The sequence below is a fragment of the Coffea eugenioides genome, chromosome 1, assembly GCF_003713205.1.
Source record: "Coffea eugenioides isolate CCC68of chromosome 1, Ceug_1.0, whole genome shotgun sequence".
Taxonomy (NCBI): domain Eukaryota; kingdom Viridiplantae; phylum Streptophyta; class Magnoliopsida; order Gentianales; family Rubiaceae; genus Coffea; species Coffea eugenioides.
Window position 1 is genome coordinate 43,463,727 of NC_040035.1, and position 22,447 is coordinate 43,486,173.

The 22,447-nt window shown below is 36.7% G+C and overlaps 1 protein-coding gene and 1 long non-coding RNA gene across 2 annotated transcripts; both read left to right on the plus strand.

Moving 5' to 3' along the window:
- Positions 1-3,521: 3,521 nt before the first annotated feature.
- LOC113761733 lies at positions 3,522-7,321 on the plus strand. The gene is made up of 2 exons (XR_003467153.1): positions 3,522-3,801; positions 3,947-7,321. It is a non-coding gene; the product is annotated as an uncharacterized LOC113761733 (long non-coding RNA).
- A 10,998-nt stretch (positions 7,322-18,319) lies between these two features.
- Positions 18,320-22,327, plus strand: LOC113773211 (pentatricopeptide repeat-containing protein At2g28050). The gene is made up of 2 exons (XM_027317808.1): positions 18,320-20,540; positions 22,095-22,327. Exon 1 carries the CDS (start codon positions 18,320-18,322, stop codon positions 20,030-20,032), a length of 1,713 nt encoding a protein of 570 aa, XP_027173609.1. The 3' UTR covers positions 20,033-20,540; positions 22,095-22,327.
- The last annotated feature ends 120 nt before the right edge of the window (positions 22,328-22,447 follow it).

Here is a 22,447-nt window from a genome sequence, read left to right on the forward strand (position 1 = left end):
AAATACACTCAATAATGTTGGTGTACTAGAACATCATTTAACTAAGATCCATAGTTAAATCATGTGCTAATACATGGAATTATAGAAACGAGTCTTCCTGTTTGCCCAATTGGTAGAGTTGCTCTCTTTTGCATTTATCATTTTCTTTTAACAGCACTAAGTTTTAGATTCTGTATCCTTGGGCATCTACTTTCTTGGAATACGCTACTGAGAAACAAGGCAACCCAGAGAAATAAGAATAAGGAATACCCTATCCGAAACAAGAGAACCCAAAGAAATAGAAATAAGCTATTACTTTTTTTTTAAAAAAAGAATAAGCTATATTGCTGGTAATTTCCAATCTGTCCATTTGAGAAACTGGAATTTTTTACATAGCAATTGCGAAGTACAGAAGTAGAAGGAAGAATGAAGACGGGAGAAGCATTAATTATGAACACTGACGCGCTTGAACCTGAGAGTAGGAACGGGCACGGCAACAAGGGAGAAGAGCGACCAGCAGCAGCAGTAGGAGGCAACTAAGTGACTGGTCGGCACTGAGCACACTAACCTCAAGAGCTCATGGAAGTGAGAAAGTCCGACATGCACAAATATTTGCTGATTAGTGAAAATAATTTTTTTTCCATTTTTTTTGGTGAATTTGCAGAGACACCATTTAGCAATATATATATATATATATATATATATTTTTTGGGTATATACACATAAACTACAAAGTCCCAGAACTTTAACCCAGGATTTGGGTTCCGTTAGAAGAGTCAAAGTTACTACTATATTTTACTGCTACGCTTTTTCCCCTTTTCCTCCCTTTTCTGTGAAGTGTTGATTGCAAAGTGGAACCCTTCCCCTCCAAACTCAAGAATCTAGAGAGTCAACTGCGTTAAGTTTGCCATGATTTCTCCCACGTTGCAACAAAAAAAATTTCGAGGATCCAACACTCCTGTAGCCTCTGACTCTGAGTACTAATAACTTTTAGTGAGATTGGACAAAATAAGAGTTTCCCAGTAGGTAAGGATACGATAAATTAGGCACCATGTCATCTTTTTTCAATCTTGCAATGAGTATGCTTGATCGCATTAAGACTTGTTTGGAGAAACACGAATGAGCCATCAAAGTTTCATCACCTTACCACGGTATTTTTTTTTTGAACATTTTACGTTTTTACAGTGCATGGACTTGTTGGGTAGAAATGCACATACTATGGTTCACAAACATCCTTTTTTTTTTTTTTGGTAAAATCCCTAGGACGGTTGCCAATTCAACTGTTTTGAAACGATTTTTTTTGAATGTACATTCATATTTTTTTAAGATGCAAATCACTTTATAAAACACAAAGTAAATATAAAATAAATTTTTTGTGTGACCCATATATATACATATATCATTAAAAATGATATGACACACAATTTTTTTGGGGCCAATCTTAGCCCTTGACATTTCAAAGATAGTTATTGTAGCCACAGTCCCTGTCCCGCTTTTTCCCTGTCCACGTTCCACTTCACTTGTGTAATTGTTTCGGACACTTGATTTGACCATGATTGAGAATCCTGGTCCATGCTTAATGTAGACGTCAAATTTTGTGGTTAACCAGGAACTTTGTTACCTGGATTTAAGCCAACGAACAAATTTTACGACATTTGTCACCGACTACACGGAAACATGAAGAAGAACCCTAATCAATCCATATGCCTTGTACCAAATCAAAATTGCATATTGTAAATTGACAATGAAGAATTTGATCTCATCAGGTATAAGGCAAGAGGGCTAGCTTTTTACTGTCCAACGTATGGCTAGCATTTTACTATCCAATAAAATTAGAACTCTGTCTTAGACTGATTTACTAAGTTTGAAACAAAAATACTAGGATGGATATTGCGTGAAATACTTGTACAACTTGCCTTTAAGAAATTGAAATATAGGACTAGACAAGCCAAACAAGAATATTCACTTTTGGTGTGGAGAAAATCCCATCACTGTGTTGTGTTTGGATTGCATTTTTCTAGATTTTTTGTAGAAAAATTACTGTAGCGATTTGATATATGTGAGGTAAAAAAGTGATTGGGAAATGTGTTTACAGAAAACGTAGTAATTTTTCTTTAGAAAATTGCTGTCCAAACAAATTATGCAACATTTAAAACTGGATATGGAGTGGCAAGAATGAACAATCAGAAGTTTACACTAAAGCTACCATATTCCTAATTTTGATCATAAGAAAATTAGGGTTTGGAGGAGATGGTGATGTATAACTAAAGTCATATTGTAGCCTCATAATACAACTAAGCACTGGCCAATCAGAATTAGAATTCAGACCGAAAATATGGAAAACAATAAACAAAAATTGATAAAGAAACCTTAAAAACAGTAATGTACTAATAGAAATTATTAGATTACCATATCCATGTGGAGAAGGTTGAATTAGATGTCAAGTTAGGAGAACTGTAACTAAGAGGTCACCTGTCAAAAAAACTAAGAGGTCCTGGTTTCAGATCTTCTGCTTACCCTAGAAAAAGAAAAAGAAAAAGAAAAAAGAAAAAATATTAAAGGAACCACACACATCATCTTATGCCATCTGTGTACTATATATATCTCTCTCCCTCCCTTCAACTAAAGTACCCGTCGCCATTGACATGAGGTCTCTAACTCCGCCCGCAACACATCCTCCCCGCCCTGCCCAAAATTCCCCCCTTTTTCGTTCCTTCTACTTCATACGCTGTCTGTATATTTCTCTCCCACGCAGCACACGCGCACAAGAGGGAAAGCCATCCCTCAACAGACACGCACAGATAGGCAAACTTGCGGAACAGAAAGTTGGACGGATGGCCGGAAAGATTGCTAGATCATTGTTTTTGCTCAAAATTTTCTTCTTGTTAACTTTTGCTGTTTTATTCTACTTATTGATGATTTTTCAACAGCTTTCTTACTTCCTTCTTGTCTTAAAACTTGGTCTAGAAAAGCAAGATTTCAGTCTTTTCCAAATCTACTAGAGTTAGTTTAATAACAACCTTTCTTCCTTCTTTTTTGGCTTTTTGCTTTTTGGATAGGCTGTTGAGCTTAGCTATCCAGTTGGTTTATGGATAGAATCTGTCTGGAAAATCCAATCAGTGGTCTGAACTAAAAACGGCAGCTCCTGCTGATGTTGATTCTGTGTTTGTTTTTCTTCTGGGATTTACTAAAACTTACCACGATCTGCAACAAAACTTTTTTTTATTTAGAGGGGGAAAATAGGGTTTTGTCTTGTTCCCGATCTTCTTAGTCTTCTGCTGCAGTGGTAGGAAAATGAGTTTCAGACAGTGGATTCTTGTTACTATTTGGTACCATCACGTCCACTACCAACTGGCCACATCAGCTCATACTCGTGGACTATTGATGACTTTCCTACTTCTTCACTACATTTCCTCTACACATTGACATACTCTCCTCTATGTCTGCTGAACAAATTGATTTCAGGGGTTTTTTTTTTTGGGGCCGATTTTTTTTTTTTTTGGGGGGGCGGGGGGGGGGGGGGGTTGTGTTAGGGCCGAGGTCCTAATAGGGCTTAAACTATTTAGATGATTTAGCTATGCATGGATGGATCGATTGACAGTTGTTGTTTGCGGGTGTAGCATCATCAAGATTCACATGCAAAGCCCAGGTGGTAAGCTGTGTTTTTAATTAAGTGTATTAGTCTATGTATAATCTTACTGCTAAAGCTTTTTGGAGGTGAGAATCTTGATGATGCTGCATCGGCAATAAACGACTACATAAACATCAGGAAAAATCATGGTCACCAATATTACAGATCCCAGTTTGCATTGGATGAATAAGGTGTCCTACCACTTCTTTAATTGGAGTATAAATTTTTCCCAAAGTCGGCTTTTGCTATTTCTCGGTTGAATAGTATCGTCTTATTACAAATTAATGAACAGATTCTGGAATTCTGATTTATCCTCTTTGCTGTTCTCTTTTGCAGTTGTTGATAAAGGACTAGTGAAAGATCTAGATGGTCTATCAGTTGATGAATGTAGCATAGATCTGTGATTATTCTTTTTCCGTGCAGACAATGTGGAACAGTAAAAGTGATAATGGAAAGGAGTAGTTGAACATAAGTGTACTATGCTTCTTTGAGATGGGGAGAGATGGTGAGAGAGTGGTCTTGTTGAAGAAGCTGATTTATTGTACAAGGTACGAAATTTCTTAATTTTAAGTTTCTTTTTTAATTTTCTTTTCCTTTTTTGGCATGTTTGGCATAGACTCTCACTTGAACTCATTGTCCTGTTGCCAGTTAACACTTTTGCAATCTTCCTAGCTTCTAAGGGTTTTCTGAATATGCAATTGCTATTAGTACACCAAAACTGGCCTTGGAGAAGAAAGCTGCTTTTTCTATATATGTGTGTTCTTCTCACAGGACTTAAATAGCAAAAAAAAGTTTTGAGTTTCTAAGTTTGGAGGTCTATTTCAGAGCTCAAACAGTTCAGCTTCAGTTATTTAATGGAGATTTTGCAAGTGGATTTTGTCCAATATACTCTTTGAAAATTGTAACTGATCTTCAAACTGTTCAATGTGCAAATCGTGGTGGGACTTGGAAGGACTATGTCATAATATTGTCACTGGGACTGCATGGGTTGGGTTTCTTTAACATCAATTCATGTAGGTGGACCAAGTCCTAGTGACATCTTGCAACTTGGCCACTCTTAAAATGGTACTCTCTTCTGAAAAATATTCAGTGCAACCCTTCCTCCTCACCACCCTCTTGAATAATACACACTGTTAGTACTAGTACCCGAAATCTTCCCAATAATGTCTTCCCTTTCGATTGATCGCCACCCTTGAGTCTTGATAATGATGATTCAGACAATTCCATCAACTATATGAAGATTTGAGTGGTTCTAACACTATCAAACCACTGACTCATTGTACTTAGTGTCTAAATGAGCATATGTCCTTGCATGAAGCAATAAAGTCTACTACGTTTTAAATCTGATTTAAGCTAATAATACTATGATGATGAATGTAGTCATGGAATAATTTTTTTAAAATCATTTTAAGTCTTTAAGCTTCTTCTTTATAGCTGAGGATAGTCCAATGTCAAAGCGTACATACCATGCTTATGTTTAATGGAGTATTAGCAAGAAGTAGGGGGACTGTAAAGTTTCTGTTTCCTGTGATCAATTAACCATTATAGCAGCCTACAACAATGTGTTCAAGTAGGTGCGTCACACTAAGTAGCTGTCTTCTCTCGTGCATTCTTTGAGTTACACTTATCTTTAATTGCCTTTGCACCAAACTCTTGTTTCTTAATTTTGTATTTGGGGGCCAAATTCATTTTAGATGGAGTCCGATTGCAAACATGGAGTTAATCATTTTCTGAGTTTCAGTTCTCCCCAAAAGTTTATTGTAATTGTAATTTGTTTCTATGTATCTGATTTTGCAAAAATAATTCTTGATCAGTCGTATTTTCACTTTGTCTGGTTCCAAAATTTCAACAATGCTCTAGTTGGCTAGTGACATTTCCGACTTGTCGGTGATGATTGTTGGTAAACAACAAAATCTCGTTACACTCAACTTTTCCTCCTAAAATAATTCGAATTGTAGTGACTTGTGAAGCATTCTTGTTTAAGATTCCTGACATTATTGACTTGCACAAAATTACTATTCCCGTGGGTGTTGTTTGATTCTCCTTGTGTTCAGTGTTGACAACCATCGGAATAGTAAATAAAACCAGCTCTTCCATGACATTATAATGTCAATTACGAATTTATTGCCCTTGTTTTGTTCTTATTCGAGCAGTATTATCCTCTTGAATCTTTATTGAATTCCACATAAACGTGTAGTGTTGAAAACTTAACCTCCCTAGCTACTTACCATGATTGAGCAACTTTTTTACGTTTCCAGATAAGGTATGGTGCTTTACATGTATGCCATCTCAAGGTACCTTCAAAAATTTCCAATTCATTATTTTGTGTTTCTGCTTGATGTTATTTGGTTAAACTGCCTCCAGATTCTAAGCTGGGTAAAACTTGGAAAAGATGAATAAAGGTGACTTTTTTTTTTTCTTTTTTTAACTACATCACTTTTGTTTCCAACTCTTGGCATTACATATCGAAAGTAAAACAACATTTGCAGAACAGATGACTGTATTACTAGCCTTCTTTCATGATGAATTGCATTTCAGCTGGAAACCTATAGATTCTGGTAATAAAGTTGGAAAATCCTTGGAGTGCAATTTTGTAAGACTAGAATACTTGGATTATGATATACATCTCTTTTATCTATACGCTGACTCGTGATTATATGTATGAATGCATTAGGTGGTACGTCATGTAAATACTGCCAACCCTTTTTTTTTTTTGTCTCCCTGGAAATAGAATACTTCGATTATGATATGTATCCTTCCTCATGAATATATTGTTAAAACAGATTCATTTGAATGTAAATAGCTTGCGTGATTTCTGTTTTTGGCATAATAATGGTATTTGATCAACTTTGCATTTGTCCAACTTGCTTCCACTATTTGTTCTGAATGAATGACAGTGGAAGTTAGTGCACAACTCCAAAGAGTGTTGATCGCCTATGCCATTTTTCCCCCACTTTCAAACAAGGATAGAGATTTTCAACCTACGACCTGTTTCATTGCCACTCCAACTGATCACTAATGACATGAAAATTTCCTTCACCAATCGTACAAATCTCACTTTAGTCGTAGTTGGCTATGGAGGAACTTCCGTTGTGTAGCGGAAAAGAGAACAGCAGAAAGTAATAGCCCACGCTTTACAATATGGGTTTCACCTGTGAAGCATCCAAACAATCTTGATGTACTAATCCAGAGATTTTCAGGCTAATTCCTGGGACTAATAGTTTGCTTGCTAGTATTTTATTCCGTTTCCCAGTACTAGTATTGGCATATATTTTCTTCATCTGTCATAACCTACATTTTATGGGACAAATATTTTCGTTACGGGGGAACAAATTGGCATGCACTTCAGATATAAAGATCCTTGGAAATGATTTGATCGTTAAGTGAAACGGATGATGCAATCATTGTAAAGATCGTCTTATGACACATTATGAGCTTGACAGGTTTTTAGAACGATATCTGGGTAAGTTGGAGCATTTCCATTCATGAACCAAAAACCTAGCATTCGTTATCGATGGTTATCAGTTGTTGAGAAGACTGGGGAAATTTAACAGAAACTGAAGTAGGTTTGTATCTTGTTCTCTGCTTCACCAAAACCTTGTTAGTCATTTTTGGTGTTAGTATTTGCTGAAGGGGAACTACTTCAATGCTGAAAAAACAAGTATTTGTACTTTTTAAGCAGAAAATGAGGATCTTTAGTTCTTGGATTTCTGTAAATTGTATCACTTTAGTGTCTTTCTTTCTTCTTCATTGCATGGAATGTGACTCTCATCATTCGACTCCGGTAAACATGGGTCAATTCAGTGGTTAGGAGGAAGTCCTAAAAGTTTTTTGTCATGGCTAAATTCAGAGTTTGAATTGCAATTAGGGATGAAAAGGGTACGAGAAGGGATGATTCAGTGGTTAAGAGGAAGTCCTAAAAGTTTTTTGTCATTGCTAAATTCAGAGTTTGAATTGCAATTAGGGATGAAAAGGGTACGAGAAGGGATGGGAGGGTTAACAAATAGAAAATCAACTATAGTGCAACATTAGTGTATAGAATAATTTCAATTTATTAAAGAATTACTATTCTATCACAGTTCCAAGTTTCAGGATTTAAGGTTGTTTAATTTAAACTTGTTTAAAATGGGCTTACAAAACAAAATAATCATTCGAGATGCATATATAAAATTTCTTGACAACTGTTCCAAGTATTTACCCCATGTGAAATTTGCAAATTACGTTTCTGGGATTCGATTATTTTCAGTGTTTTCATGTGATCAATTTCATTCCATTAGGAGTGCGTAGGGATCAATTTGATTCATTTCAACTTGATGATTTGGTCCTTTCATGAGAATGTAAGAATTGGAAACCACATCAAGAAAGAAACTGAAGAAGGGTTTCAACAAGAAGGAATAACATACTGAAGGACCAATTTCTTATTTGACCAAACTAATTCTTTTACTCCAATCGGGAATATTCTTCTCCTACACTAAACAAGGAATTTTTTTTTTTTAAAAAAACACACACACACACACACACAGAGGGGTCAAGATTCATTTCGATTGTTTTGAAAATGTGATGATTTCTTTTTAAAAGGTGAAAGCGCCATAAACTGTCCAAAAGCAACAAAAGCGAAAATACATTGTAAATCGTACATTACATTCTGCCAAAAAAATCTATACATTTACATACATACATACATATATATATGACTACTTTATTTATCTATAAATCTTCTCATAATATTTGAAAATTATTGATTAATATTCTTTCAAATCGTTCCTTGACTTGATATCACTCCTTAACTTAGAACAACCTACTCCACTTATAAATGTAGGAACACTTGCTCTATTTGGAAGACAATCGAATAGTTTTAGCATGAACATTGGATCCAGTAATATTGGTTCTTATCTTTATTTAGGCATGGCGACCAATCACTGATATGCTTTTTGTTACCATCCCTAGTTTAAAACAAAGCTATCATTTGTTACATGTAACTGGAAACAGAAGTTAATCATCCTGTTTCTGCTTGCCCTAAAGACATTATGCATTTTCTATCACCCTGTTGATCTTGAGATGATATTACCGAAGTTATTAAGAGATGCCAAGAAAGAGTTCAAGTTCTGGTATTCAGTATCATTTCCATCAATTCATTCTGCTGACTATCACGTCCAAAGAGCAGTCAACAAATCTGTTCAAGTCCAAGGTGAAAGGAAAGTAGTAGATAGGCCATTGTCGCATTGTTAAAGAAGACGGGCAAGAGGAATAACATCGCAGAGCTCAGATGGGATTTAAAGGCTAAGAAACCAAGGGGTAGCCACGTTACTGGTCTGCATCCTGATGAATGAAAGGGGGTTCTCTCTGAAAGATGACCATTCGCCTGAGAAATTATAGCCAATCAAGAATCTATTTTACTTGAGAAAATAATTAATTTCATATGTGAAACAAAAAAAAAAAAAAAGGTAAAGCTATATGATCTCATCGACAACTTTGAAATGAAAGCTAATAGTAGTAGTACTACAACTGGTCCTGCTATTCTCAGTGGTCCTAGATGCCATGCAATGTGCGTATAAATGGCAAGTGAATGACCATTTGAGTCATAGTCAAGAAATCTAATGGTACAAACAAGATAAAATCTAGCAGGGGTCTGGTGAAAATTAGAGAGAAAAGAAGAGAAGATGAATGTGATTTTGGACAAAGAGCATCTTCTCCACCACTTATCACAAAGTTGTTTTGACTCCAGCCAAAAGAATGGCAAAACGATTACCCTCCATCCATACAAGGGCCATCTTTAATTAGTCAGTTTGTCATCACCGTCATTATGTCTAACCACATTATATTGGTTCGATCCAACTCCCAAGATTAACTGAAGTCCAACACCACTCCTTGTTTGGCTACTATTTCCAACATAAGATTCAGCTACAGATTAAGAGCTCTAAGGACATGAATGGTGTTCAAATTTGTCCTAATTAAGGGGTTAAGCCAGCTGATATCATGTTGCATATATTGTATATCTATTGTATTTGTGTATTTGCTAAAAATGGTGCATCCATGTCATGCTCCATTAGTTGCAAAACTGTGTTGTACAGAAGCTGACTGCATTTCGGTGGCTCCTGACCGAGGAGGATTCTTGAAGATATATATAGTAGACAAATAGCAACAAAAACCGATTTAGTTTCTATTTTGGGGTGAAGATGGTAATTAACCTATTTTGTTTTTAAAGAGATAAAAGCTTGAGGCATCTATTCATTTGGAGATTTGATTAGTGAACCAATAAAAATTAAGCTGATGTTTCAGAAAGATGAAGCATGAATAATTTCCCCCAAAAAAAATAAAAAAAAATGAAGCGCTTCAAAGGGAAAAATTTAGAGTCTAATTTGTAAGTCACTATGTTGCTCCAAAACTAGCTATTTTGTTTTCTCTTAGTCCAAAAAAAAAATTAGTGCACATTACCAATTCTCTTCCAGGAATTTTTTTGTTTTAAAAAAAATGCATTGCATGGTTCAAATTCTGATGAAGAGTACAATCACAGAACGAAGTTCAAAAGTATGTATTAGAAGTTCACCATTGCAAAGATACAGATTAAAACATGTTTAGAGACGTGTTTTTCCAAATGTGCAAATTCGCTACAAAGCGAGTTAAAAAAGATATTACAAATTTTTGAAGTATGTAAATTTTTTAATATTTCGAAGTGTATAGTTTAAAATTTTTGAGAAGTTTTTTTGAAATTACTGTAGATAAAGTTGTTAAAAAACTTATAGCAGACAAATTTGATCAAAAACTTGCTTGCTAAATAAGACCTTATTTAGAGACGTGTTTTTCCAAATGTGCAAATTCGCTACAAAGCGCGTTAAAAAATATACTACAAAACATGTCTAGAGTGTTTTCCAAATGGGGGAATTAGCTTTGTATAAAGCATCTTCTTAAACATTTGGCGTGAAGGAAAGCAGAAGTACAAATTGACACATTTGTAACGTTGTTCATAATATGCATCACAGGAAAAAAGCCTTTTTGTGGGGCACAAAAGAAGCTAGGACCAAACAACTTGAACCTCCATGCCCACTCACCAGTCACCATCTTACAAGCCTTTTCTCCCCATTATTTAACCCTAAGGCTCGAGGAGAGTAGAATACTGCAAAAAAGGACCCTAATATTCTTTCCCACTTTTATACCATGCCTCTCCGATCTTCTATTGTGCTGCCATGTCTCATTCATAAGAATTCCATTTTAACTCAAACTTTTATTAAGAAAAAGGTTCCCATAACTAGTCCTAGGTTTACAAAAAAAAAAGAGTATATAATTCACTGAAAAAACAAAATATAGCAATTTGCGCTGTACTTTTTTCTTATTGTCGTTTTTTGTTTTTTAACTTTGAAAAAATTTAAATGGAATATTACAAAAAAAAAAACTTGGCAACGTAATAAAAGGTGGGATAAAAAGTGGGAAAAAAGATGAGTTGGACGGTACGGAGAGAGAGAGAGAGAGTATAACTGAGAGATTTCGAGTTCAAAACCTTCCACTTATACTAAAAAAATGTGGAATAAAAGATCCATTATATATGAAAAAAGGGGGAGGAATAATTTTAGAAACCTCCCATGAGATTTCTAACAATTTCACTAAACTCTTTTGAGATTTGTAAAATTACACTAACCTCCCATGAAATTAAAGTTTTGGTAACCAAATCAAGGAGGAAATCGTAAAATTCTCCCACATTCTTTAGCATCAAGAACAAATATTGCAAGTGTAATTGCAAGGCAACTATGAACATTTTTTAGAGTACAAAAAGTCCAGATAAATTACTTTTGGTGTATCAATTTTTGGGAGTGAACAAATATTTAGTACATCAATTAACACCATTTTGTAATTGCAAGTTACTGTTCATCATTTAAAAAAATCTCCAACAGTTATTTTCATTAATTAATTACTAACAGTTAATTGGTGCCCTAATTACTTAATTGCCAAATGTTAATTTCCAATAGGACGTAATATGTCAGGGTATATGACTAATTTTTCCCTAATACGACACTATAGGGGAGGTTAGTGTTATTTTACAAACCTTAGGAGAAGCGAATGAAATTGTTAGAAACCTCAAGAGAGCTTTCTAAAATTACTGTTAAAACAGATGCAACGGAAAGGAAGAACAAGCAAGAACAAATTTGGGGGAAATAAGATTTTATTAGGGTTCAGAATGTATCAGATATTTTGTACAGAATGGATATAAGATATATATATACAACCAAATAACCAAAACGGATTGGACCCAAAAATTAGGCCCAAAACCCCGAACAGCTCAGTGGAGGTCGAAGATCTGATTCAAGACATTTCAACAAATCTCCACCTTGACTTTAATCTTCTCAAAAATAGATGTAACAGACGCACTAATGAAGTGCCAAACGTACTCAGAGTCTTCTTTTACCATCAGAATTGTCTCTAAGTACCATCAGGATGCCCATAAGGGGTATCAGAAACTTAGGACATTTAGCAAGTCCAAACAATGTTTGAACTTACTATGAGGAACCGGCTTGGTGAACATGTCTGTAGGATTGTCAGCAGTGCCAATTTTCTTCACCTTGATCCTTGTCTCAGATCTCAAGAAGTGATATCGGACATCAATGTGTTTAGTCCTCTCATGATGAACTTGATCCTTGGCGAGACATATTGTACTGAGACTATCACAATATATATTAGTCTAATCCTGATGTAGGCCAAGATCTCCAACCAGCCCCTTTAACCAAATTCCTCTTTAGCAGCCTCCGTCAGTGCCATATACTCTGCCTCAGTAGTGGACAGAGTCACTGTAGGTTGTAGAGTTGCTTTCCAACTAACTACAGAATGCCCAAGAGTGAAAACATAACTAGTCATCGACCTCCTACTATCAACATCTCCAGCATAATCAGAATCTGAATAGCCTGTGACCAAACACTCTGTATCACCTCCATAGATGAGACCAACATCAGATGTACCCCTCAAGTACCGAAAAATTCGTTTCACGGCCAGTGATAAGTGAATATTTAACGCATATTTTGTACAAATTTGGTATGAACTTGTGGTATGTTTTGAGGAAATTAAAATCATATTTGAACTCTTTTGATGATAATTGATTAAATATTATTTAATTGCTCAAAACTTGATAAATAAGTGGATTAATGTGTTAATTTTGTGAAAATATGAAGGATATGGATATATGAAATTCATGCACAAGATGAAGGAATTGTAAGAATTGACCTGAGGATAAAGTACAAGTGAAACTAGGAGCAAAAATAAAAAAAAGGAAAGAAATGAAAAACTGAAAATTCAATGGCACGGATCCGAGCTCGGATCCGTGAGATCAAAGAGAGATTCGAGCCATCGTTTGTACTTCTGGAGGAGTGTATTCGAGATCAAACAATCCGACCTCGGATCCATCATAGGAAGTCCTTGGATCCTGAAGATCCGAGTTCGGATCCATTTTCACCCCTCGGTCCGAATCTCGGATCTGGATCTGTCTCTCTCTTCATCAAGTGGCATAGCCGTTTTTCTCTACCTTTCTCACAACTTTTTCAGCTATTTTGAGGGACAGAAATTGGTGGCACATGCTTCTGCAACAAAAGAGAAGACCAAATGAGTTGTAGACAAAAGAAAATATCATATCTTTGACTTCTTTTTACAAAATCTGAGTGCAGGAAATTATGAAGTGAGAGGAATAGACTTTCTACCATCTTTTATGCAGAAACACAGGGAAGAAGCAGAGAAGACCTTACGTAGTTAGTTTTCGTTCTTGTAACTAGTTTCTCTCTAGTTAGGAGTTCTTGAAGAAGCATTTGGAGTTTTCACTTCTAATCATCTTGTACAAGAACATAGCAGAAATTGGAGGGTTTCACCATCAATTGGCTAAGCTTTCTTTTATCTTTCTTGTACTTGTACTTTATGATATTTTGCATTAATAAACTTGTGAGTTTGATTGTTAAATCATTCATGAGTAGCTAATTTTCTTTATCTAGGGAGTAGATGAAACTTATGGCTAAATAATATGAATTGAATGTGATTTACACTTGTTATATCTTATATTAACTTGTCTACTTGTGTAGCTGTGATTACTTGTTATTGATTGATCACCAATAGCATGTTTATAGTTGTTATTGTTCAATGAGAATTGATAGTAACAATGGAAACACATGAGTAGAGCTTGAGTTGTATGTTCATAAAAATAAAGATACACTTAAGTTGATTTCTTAGCATTTCATGAAAGAAAACAGAGGAGTATTAGTATTTCACCATGAAAATAGGGAAAACTAAACTACTCTAGGCCATTTCATCATGAGAATGAGATTTGGTAATTTTGGAAATGAATCTCTGGTTAAACAAGAATAATAACAAGAGATAAATCCATTCATTGGTGTTGTTTATGCCATAAGTGGAATCTACATCCCTAGATTCTTTCTTGAGTGAAATTTCACCATTAGCAATTAGCATTTATTAAATTAGAATTGCAGAACAGATTTGTAGACATTTGTAAAATGATTTCTCTGCTCAAATTCATTCAATAGTCTAAATAATAGAGAAAATAAGTGCTTAATAATTGTTTAAATTGCTTCTCGTGGGATAGACCCGATACATACCCTACATTACAATTTTGGCCTGTATACTTGCAGCTAACGGGTATAAAAATCAAATTTAAATTTGCATTGATATAAAAATCCCGTCAGCCAGCCAATGTTCCTTCCTAGGATTAGCCATAAATCTGCTAACAACACTGACTGCATGTGCCAGATCAGGTCTAGTGCAGACCATGACATACATCAAACTGCCCATTGCACTAGAATAGGGAACCTTAGCCATATACTCTATCTCGACTTCTGATTGTGGTGCGAGTGTAACTAATAGTTGAGCATTCGTGCACTCAGAGTATTCAAGAACTTTGCTGTAGACATGTCAAATCTGGATAGTACCTTTTCAATATAGCTCTTCTGTGATAAGAAAAGTTTCTTCAGACTTCTATCCCTGAAAATCTCCATTCCCAGAATTTTCTGTACTGCACCCAAATCTTTCATCTCAAACTCTGCACTGAGAAGATTTTTCAACTTCTGTATATCAGCTATGAGCATATCATCTACATACAGAATCAAGTAGATCATCGAACCATCTTCAACTTTGTTGTGATATACGCAGCAATCATACTGACTTCTGTTGTAGCCGAGCTCAATCATGTAGCCATCAAATCTTTTGTACCACTGCCTTGAAAACTGCTTTAATCCATACAATGATTTCTTCAACTTGCATACATAATTTTCTTTTTTCGGAACAAGGAATCCATTTGGTTGAGTCATATAAATTTCTTCATCTAACTCTCCATGAAGGAAAGCTGTCTTCATGTCTAGCTGCTCAAGTTCTAAGTCCTGATGTGCAACCATTGCTAGTAGCACCCTGATAGAAGTGTGTCTAACCACTGGTGAGAAAATCTCATTGTAGTCTACTCCTTCTCTTTGAGGGAACTCTCTTGCAATAGCACGTGCTTTATACTTGATGCCCTCAGCTGGAAAAATTCCTTCCTTCCTTTTAAAGACCCATTTGCAAGTCACAACCTTTCTCTCTGCTGGCCGTTTGACCAATTCCCAAGTGCCGTTCTTGTGTAACGACTCCATTTCATCACCCATTGCAGCAAGCCATTGAGCTGACTCACTGCCTGAAATAGCTTCTCTATAGGTAGAGGGCTCAGGGGAATCCACTTCCTCAGCAACCTGAAATGCATAACCTACAAAATCCCAATACCTGCTGGGAGGTCGTACTCCCACTCTCCTTGCACGATCATAAGCAATATCGTGCTACTGAGTTTCTGACGTAGTATGGGATATAGGTGCCAACCTTTCTGCTAATGCAGGTTTTGGAGACTACTTTTGCAGGAGGTTCAGTTTCAAAGGATAGCTGTTAATGATCATCAAATTGCTGTTGTGATTCAAAACCATTTTGAATGATTTGTAACTCCACCTGTTTATCAACACCTGCACTTTCTTCAATAAAGGTCTTCACAAGAGGGTTAAGTATAGAGTTTTTATCAAAAATTACACTTCTGCTAAGTATAACTTTCTTTTCTGAGGGTGACCAGATTCTATACCCTATAAGCCCTTCTCCATATCCCAGAAACACTCCCTTTTTAGCCTTTGATTCTAGTTTGCCCTCACTGACATGATAATATCCAGTACAATCAAAAGCCTTCAAATTTGAGTAAGTAGGGGACATACCAGACCACACTTCGTAAGGTATCTTGTAGTCTATACCTGTATGAGGTGCACGATTGATCAAGAAGTAGGCTGTGCTCATTACTTTTGCCCAGAACCTCATTGGCAATCCAGCATTGAAGAGCATACACCGTGCTCTCTCTAGAAGTGTCTGATTCATGCGTTCTGCTACACCGTTTTGTTGTGGTGTGTGTCGAACTGTGCGATGTCGAACAATTCCTTCATGTTTGCAGAACTCATCAAATTCCTTTGAATAGAATTCCAGACCATTATCAGTTCACAGCCTTTTGATCTTCTTTCCAGTTTAATTCTCCATTAAGGCCTTCCATTGTTTGAAGTTCTTGAAAGTTTCACATTTTTCCTTCATAACGATTACCCAAGTCATCCTTGAATAATCATCAATCATGGATAAAAAATACCAACAGCCTCCCAAAGACTCAACTCGTGAAGGATCCCAACAGTCAGAATGGATGTAATCAAGTGTGCCTTTTGTCCTGTGAATTGCCTTCCCAAACTTTCTGCGATGTAGTTTACCGAAAGTACAATGTTCACAGAATCCAAGATCGGTGACCTTGTGGCCTTCTAGAAGATCACGTTTAGACAAAATCTGCATCCCCCTTTCGCTCATATGACCAAGCCTAATGTGCCACAGCTTGGTCATATCAGACCTGCGATCTTCAGAAGATGTAACAGCAGCGGCGGCAGAACCTGTTAGCGTAGAACCCTATAAGATGTACAGGGTGCCATGCTTAACTCCTTTGAGAACCACTAATGAACCTTTACTGATGCACAACTCTCCACTTCCTCTGTTGAACCTGAAACCCTTACTGTCAAGAGTACTAAGTGATATCAGATTCTTTGTCATTTTGGGAACGTGTCTGACTTCGTTCAGTGTGGCAATTTTCCCAACATGTGTCCTGATCTTAATCGAACCGATCCCAATAGCCTTGCAGACAGTGCTATTAGCCATCACGACATTTTCGCCATCTATCTGCTCATATGTTGTAAACCATTCCCTATTTGGACACATGTGATAGGACGCCCCAGAATCAAGAACCCACACATTAGAGTGATGTGTTGGTTCGTTTGCAATTAGGGCCAGGTCTTCTTCTGAATTTTCCGCTTCCTTTTCTGCAACTGAAGCTGAAGTGTGTTGTTTTTCCTGCTTTTTCTTCTTCTTGGGACAATCAGATTTCCAATGACCATTTTCCTTGCAGTAGTTACAGACATCATCCAGCTTGGGACCTTTAAAGAACTGCTTCTTGTTTCCGAACTTCTTTTTTCCTAATTTTCCTTTACCACTGCTGACAACTAGCCTAGCAGCCTGATTATCTGTAACATTACCAGCCGCCTTATGGCGCAACTCTCTACTATGCAGCGCTGATCTTACTTCTTCTAAAGTCACTGTATTTTTACCGCCAATAAAAGACTGAACAAAATTCTCATACGATAACAGTAGAGACACTAACAGAATCAACGCGGCATCCTCATCCTCAATTTAACATCAATATTACGCAACTCAAGAAAAATCGTATTTAATTGATCTAAATGTTCTCGAAGAGGAGTACCTTTCTGCATACGCAGACCGAACAGACGTTACTTTAGGAGCAACTTGTTGGTTAAAGATTTCGTCATATAGAGACTCTCAAGTTTAACTCACAAACCCCCAGCAGTTTCTTCACCGGCGACCTCAGTGATGACATCATCTGCCAGGCATAGCATGATTGTCGAGTGAGCCTTTTCCTCCAAACTCATTGACTCTGCATCAACGGAATCCGATTTCTTCTTCGTTAGCGGACTCCATAAACCCTGTTGCTTTAACAGAGCCCGCATCTTGATCTGCCATAGACTGAAACTATTTCTCCCGGTGAACTTGTCGATCTTGATATTCAAAGCAGACATGTTGTTGCGTGATCTGAGCCCTAGGACGAACCTAGAACTCTGATACCAGTTTGTTAAAACAGATACAGCGGAACGGAAGAACAAACAAGAACAAGCAAGAACAAATTTGGGAAAAATCAGATTTTATTAGGGTTAAGAATATATCAGATATTTTGTATAGAATGGATATAAGGTATATATATACAACCAAATAATCAAAACGGATTGGACCCAAAAATTAGGCCCAAAATCCCAGCTCAGCGAAGGTCGAAGATCTGATTCAAGACATTTTAATAATTACTCCCCCTCCCCAACCACAACACCACACAAAAACAAAAGGATCATCATCTACAAAAGACGCAGTAAAGTCCATCAATCAAATTCTCACAAATCCTTCATTACTATCACATCCGTACATGAGTCTGGGTACTTAATAAAATTTATATGATTAAATATAATGAATCCAAAGGAACCGTGGGATCATATGAGATCTGACCAAGTCAAGTATTTTGTCATCTGAACATGAATTTCTCTTTGGGTTATCATTTGAATGTAAAGTGGGCTCTGCTTCCTAACAAGTCACGGATATAAGCAAACAAGCCCATCCATTGCACAGTTGAAAAAAATGAAAATGGCAATTGAGGCCCACCAAATTCATTCACCTCCTCCTACAAAATCCAACCAGGAATACTGGGGAGGACGGAGGAGGATGTCACTCCAAAAACTCCTCCAGAACCTCAGAACTGTTAAAAAATGCCAACTCCCAAACCCTTCTCAAAACCCCAAAGCCAAAATTGCAGACACCATTATTTCCGCAATTCTGATCACCTCAACTTTTCAACCCATCCCAGCAACCACCACCAATCTCCTCTCCAAGCTTACCTCCAACTTTGTCCACCTCATTCTCTCTGACCCTCGTATACAAATTCCCAAATGCCTTGATTTCTTCAATTGCCTTGTGAAAAACCAAGCTTTACTTTCTTTTCAGCTCAGTATTGAGACCCATTTGACCCTTCTTTGCAGGCTTGTCAAATCAAGAAAGTTTGAGGATGCTGAGGATCTTTTGAGGGCATTCTTGATTCTTCATGAGAATGGCAGGTGCCCATTTTCTGCTATTGCTTCATTCTTTCAGAATAACTGTTATAAGCCTTTTATTCGTGCTAAAGTTTTCAATCTGATGATTAAAGTTTACTCTGATAACCAAGAGTTCAATAAGGCTACGCAGACATTTGATTATATGAGAAATAATGGTGTTGAGATAAATGAGAGAACTTGCACTATACTTTTGATCGAAATAACGAGATGTGATCAGTTGGAGTTGGGAATCGAGTTTTTTTATCGAATAGTAGAGTCTGGAATTGAGATTTCGGTGTTTTCGTTGACAGTTGTTGTTGATGGCCTGTGTAAGAGTGGTGAGATTAGAAGGGCTAGAGAATTAGTTGAGAAAATGGTCGGTTATGGAATAAGGCCTAATATAATTACGTGTAATACATTGGTGGATGCTTGTGCCAAGAGGTGGAATTTTGACGAATTGGATAAGACGTTGGAGTTAATGAGAAGAGAAGGCGTGGAATTCAGTGTTGAGACTTACAAATTTTTAGTTGATGGATTTTCAAGTTCCGGTAGAGTTAAAGATTCTGAAAGGATGGTTTTTGAGATGCTTGATAAGGGATTCAAGATGGATGTGTACACATGTAATTTGATTATAGCAGGCTATTGTAGATTGGATAATGTACAACGAGCATTTTCGTTCTTCTGTATTATGGATAAGAGGGGTATTGGTTCAAATGCTGACACATACAGGATTTTGGTTTGTGGTTTCTGTAAGGTTGGAAAAATTGAGGTGGTACAAGAACTAGTCACTCAAATGAACCATAAAGGATTTGAAATTGACCGTGGCACGTTCAATACTTTGATTGATGCATATTGTAAACAAGGAAAAGTAGGTGAAGCCTTCTCATTTTTAAAACTTATGGAGGAGAAAGGAGTTATTGCCGATTTTGCTGTGCATGAGATGGTTCTGAGTGGCTTATGTGAGTCAGGTCGAACTGAAGAGTCCAAGTTGCTATTCAGTACTTTGATGAAAAGGGGCCTAGCTTCTAAGGGCTCGAGATTCGTTCCATTGGCTGAGTCATCAACAAGTCAAGAAAATCAAAAGCAGGTTCACGGAGATGAAGAAATGGAAATTAGCCCAAGTTCTGATCTGTTGAGGTCTGTTCCTTTAATTGAGTCATCAAGAAATCAGGAACATCAGGGGCTGGTTTCTACAGATGAAGAGATGCAAATTTGCTCTAGTTCTGATTTATATTCAGATCTGATAGCCATATTGCGAGATGGAAACTAGATGACGTGTGGAAGTTGGACGCTTTTGCAAGAGCTAGACCCGGACACAGACTTGTCAGATGGGTTTGATAGATGCTTGACATGAAGAGGAGGATGGCATTACTACTGGTATGCAGAACTTTGAGATAAATTGCCTAATTGACAAGGCCATTGGTTCGTTTAGTATATCAGATTCCAAATCCCTAACTTGCACAAACTCACCCAATGATTAGGCTTCCTATGCTCCTTTTGTCGGCTGTCAGAAAGAAAGATTCATCTGATGTAAAGTACACGGAGTTACACTTGTAATTTTTTTTCCCTGCATCTGGCAGTTAAGAAGCTGGAATTACTGCAGGTATGGTGTAAAATAGTTTACATCAGATCCTTTGAATGGCCTTATCGGGGAGCTGTAGAGAGAACTGTGCTAAACCTAGAAAGACATCAAGATTCTATAAAACACAATGTTTATGATTTTTTGCTGGTAGCACATGCGTCCTGTGATCAAGCATCTGGGGACACAGCCTGGAAAGGTATGTGGACGATCTCATCATGTACTATTTTGGACGTGCTGAGCTACCTTTTTTTTCCCCTCTCCTTTTGGTAGAAATGCTCATGAAGCTGCAATGCAAGATTTTAAATTCGTACATGTATAATATGAAATGTATTAGCACTTGCTAATCACTTCCTTAAGTGTTTCCTGCAATTTTCTGCTGAAAATTATCAATGATTTTTCTGAAATATGAAAGATCCTTCTTTGTGCAGAAATACTACCAATCTTATCTTTTGGACAAAACAGCACTTAACTCTGGGCAACTGAACATTTTGAATGTTTTAGGATAATTCTGAAAGTTCTGGTTTTGCTTACATGTATTTCTGACATACATCATAAGCGTGCTTAAAAATGCTGTGATTTCTTTTCTCTTCTTTCTCTGGTGGTTAATTTTGATTTTTTTTCTTATCATGAAATTGCAATTATTAGTATTCGATTCTTTCGCTGACTTGCCGATGACTTTATAATTTATGAAAATTTGTGTTAGTTACATATTACTTTGATCTATAAGCCACAAGGCGGACTATACATATTGTTTTTAACTGCTTGTACGATTTAGTTTAAAGTGACACTATAAGCAAATTACTGCTGTCCATCAGGGATGGTGTTTTGTGAATTATAATGCCTGAGGAAGAATGGATGATACACTTGGACTCAACCACAAGTAAATTTCACTATTTCTGATTTGTATATGAGATTGATTTGTACTTTGTTAACTCTTTGAGACTTTGTTGGAAGGATTAATTGCATGTTACACCAAACTGATAAGGTTCTTCAGTTGTTATGTTGTGCCAAGAATTCGCATAATAAGTCACGACATATCTGATTACCAGATGACATAAGTGCACAACCAATAATAGATCAGTTGCATTAGCGTGATGGTGATATATATGATCTAACTCACTCGCAGAAAATTCTATCACATTATTAGTTCTTTAAAGAAGGCATAAGGAACAAAGAATGATAAGCTGTAGTTCTTACTTGTCTTACAAGCAGTTGGCAGTCAGGATGTTGTTTTCATCTCTATAAGTCGTGGGTTTAAGGACCATCCCAGTTCCAGGTATAAGGTATTCTTGGATTCCTTCAAATCCTCACATTACATTATCAGAACCAGACGTCTGCTCTTTTATTATCTACATTTCCGCATTAGTATGTTTAGACTTCTAGTCCCAATAGTAAAGCTGCATCAATTGTGCTACATCTGTGGTTTTTGATATGATCCAGTCAAGCCTGAATTAGTCCTCCGAGGTTAATTTTAGTGGCTGAAAACAACTTTTGATGCTTGGAGGCTTCTCTTTATTGAACAGAATAGTCAAGACATCTTCCAAACAAAATCCACTTGTTAACATAAAAACCACTGATTGCCACTACCATGTGCTTTTGTGTTTAATACCCAAGTGTCCTCGAGAAGAAGTCACTCTTAAATTTGGTTGCCTGTTTTAATGTGTGTGAACCAAAAGAGAGAGGGAGCTGCATATACTACTAATACACCCAACGTGAACTTCTTTGCTAAATGTCTTGTCCTACTATGCAGGAACACAATCTTGCATTATGATCTCCTGGACCAAGATATCTGGACAGGTGTTTGAAATTGGCAGTGGCAGATGATGAATTGTTCAGATTATGAAGCGGAGGAGTTCAAGCTTAGGGGTGTCAACGAATCGAGCTGCTCATGAATAGTTCACGAGCAGCTCGTTAAAATGATCGGCTCGAGCTCGGTCAAATCGAGCTCGAGTCAATCTCGAACTATTCGAATATGCCAACGAATCGAATTCGAGCCTAAAAATGTTATGCTCGATAAGCTCGTGAGCTTTTCGAGCTTAAAGTATATTTAAATATATATAATTTTATATTTATAAAATTACTTAGATATATATTGTTGTAAGC

Coding starts and splice junctions, on each gene's coding strand:
- LOC113773211 (XM_027317808.1), top strand. CDS start 18,320: ATGGCAATTGAGGCCCACCAAATTCATTCACCTCCTCCTACAAAATCC.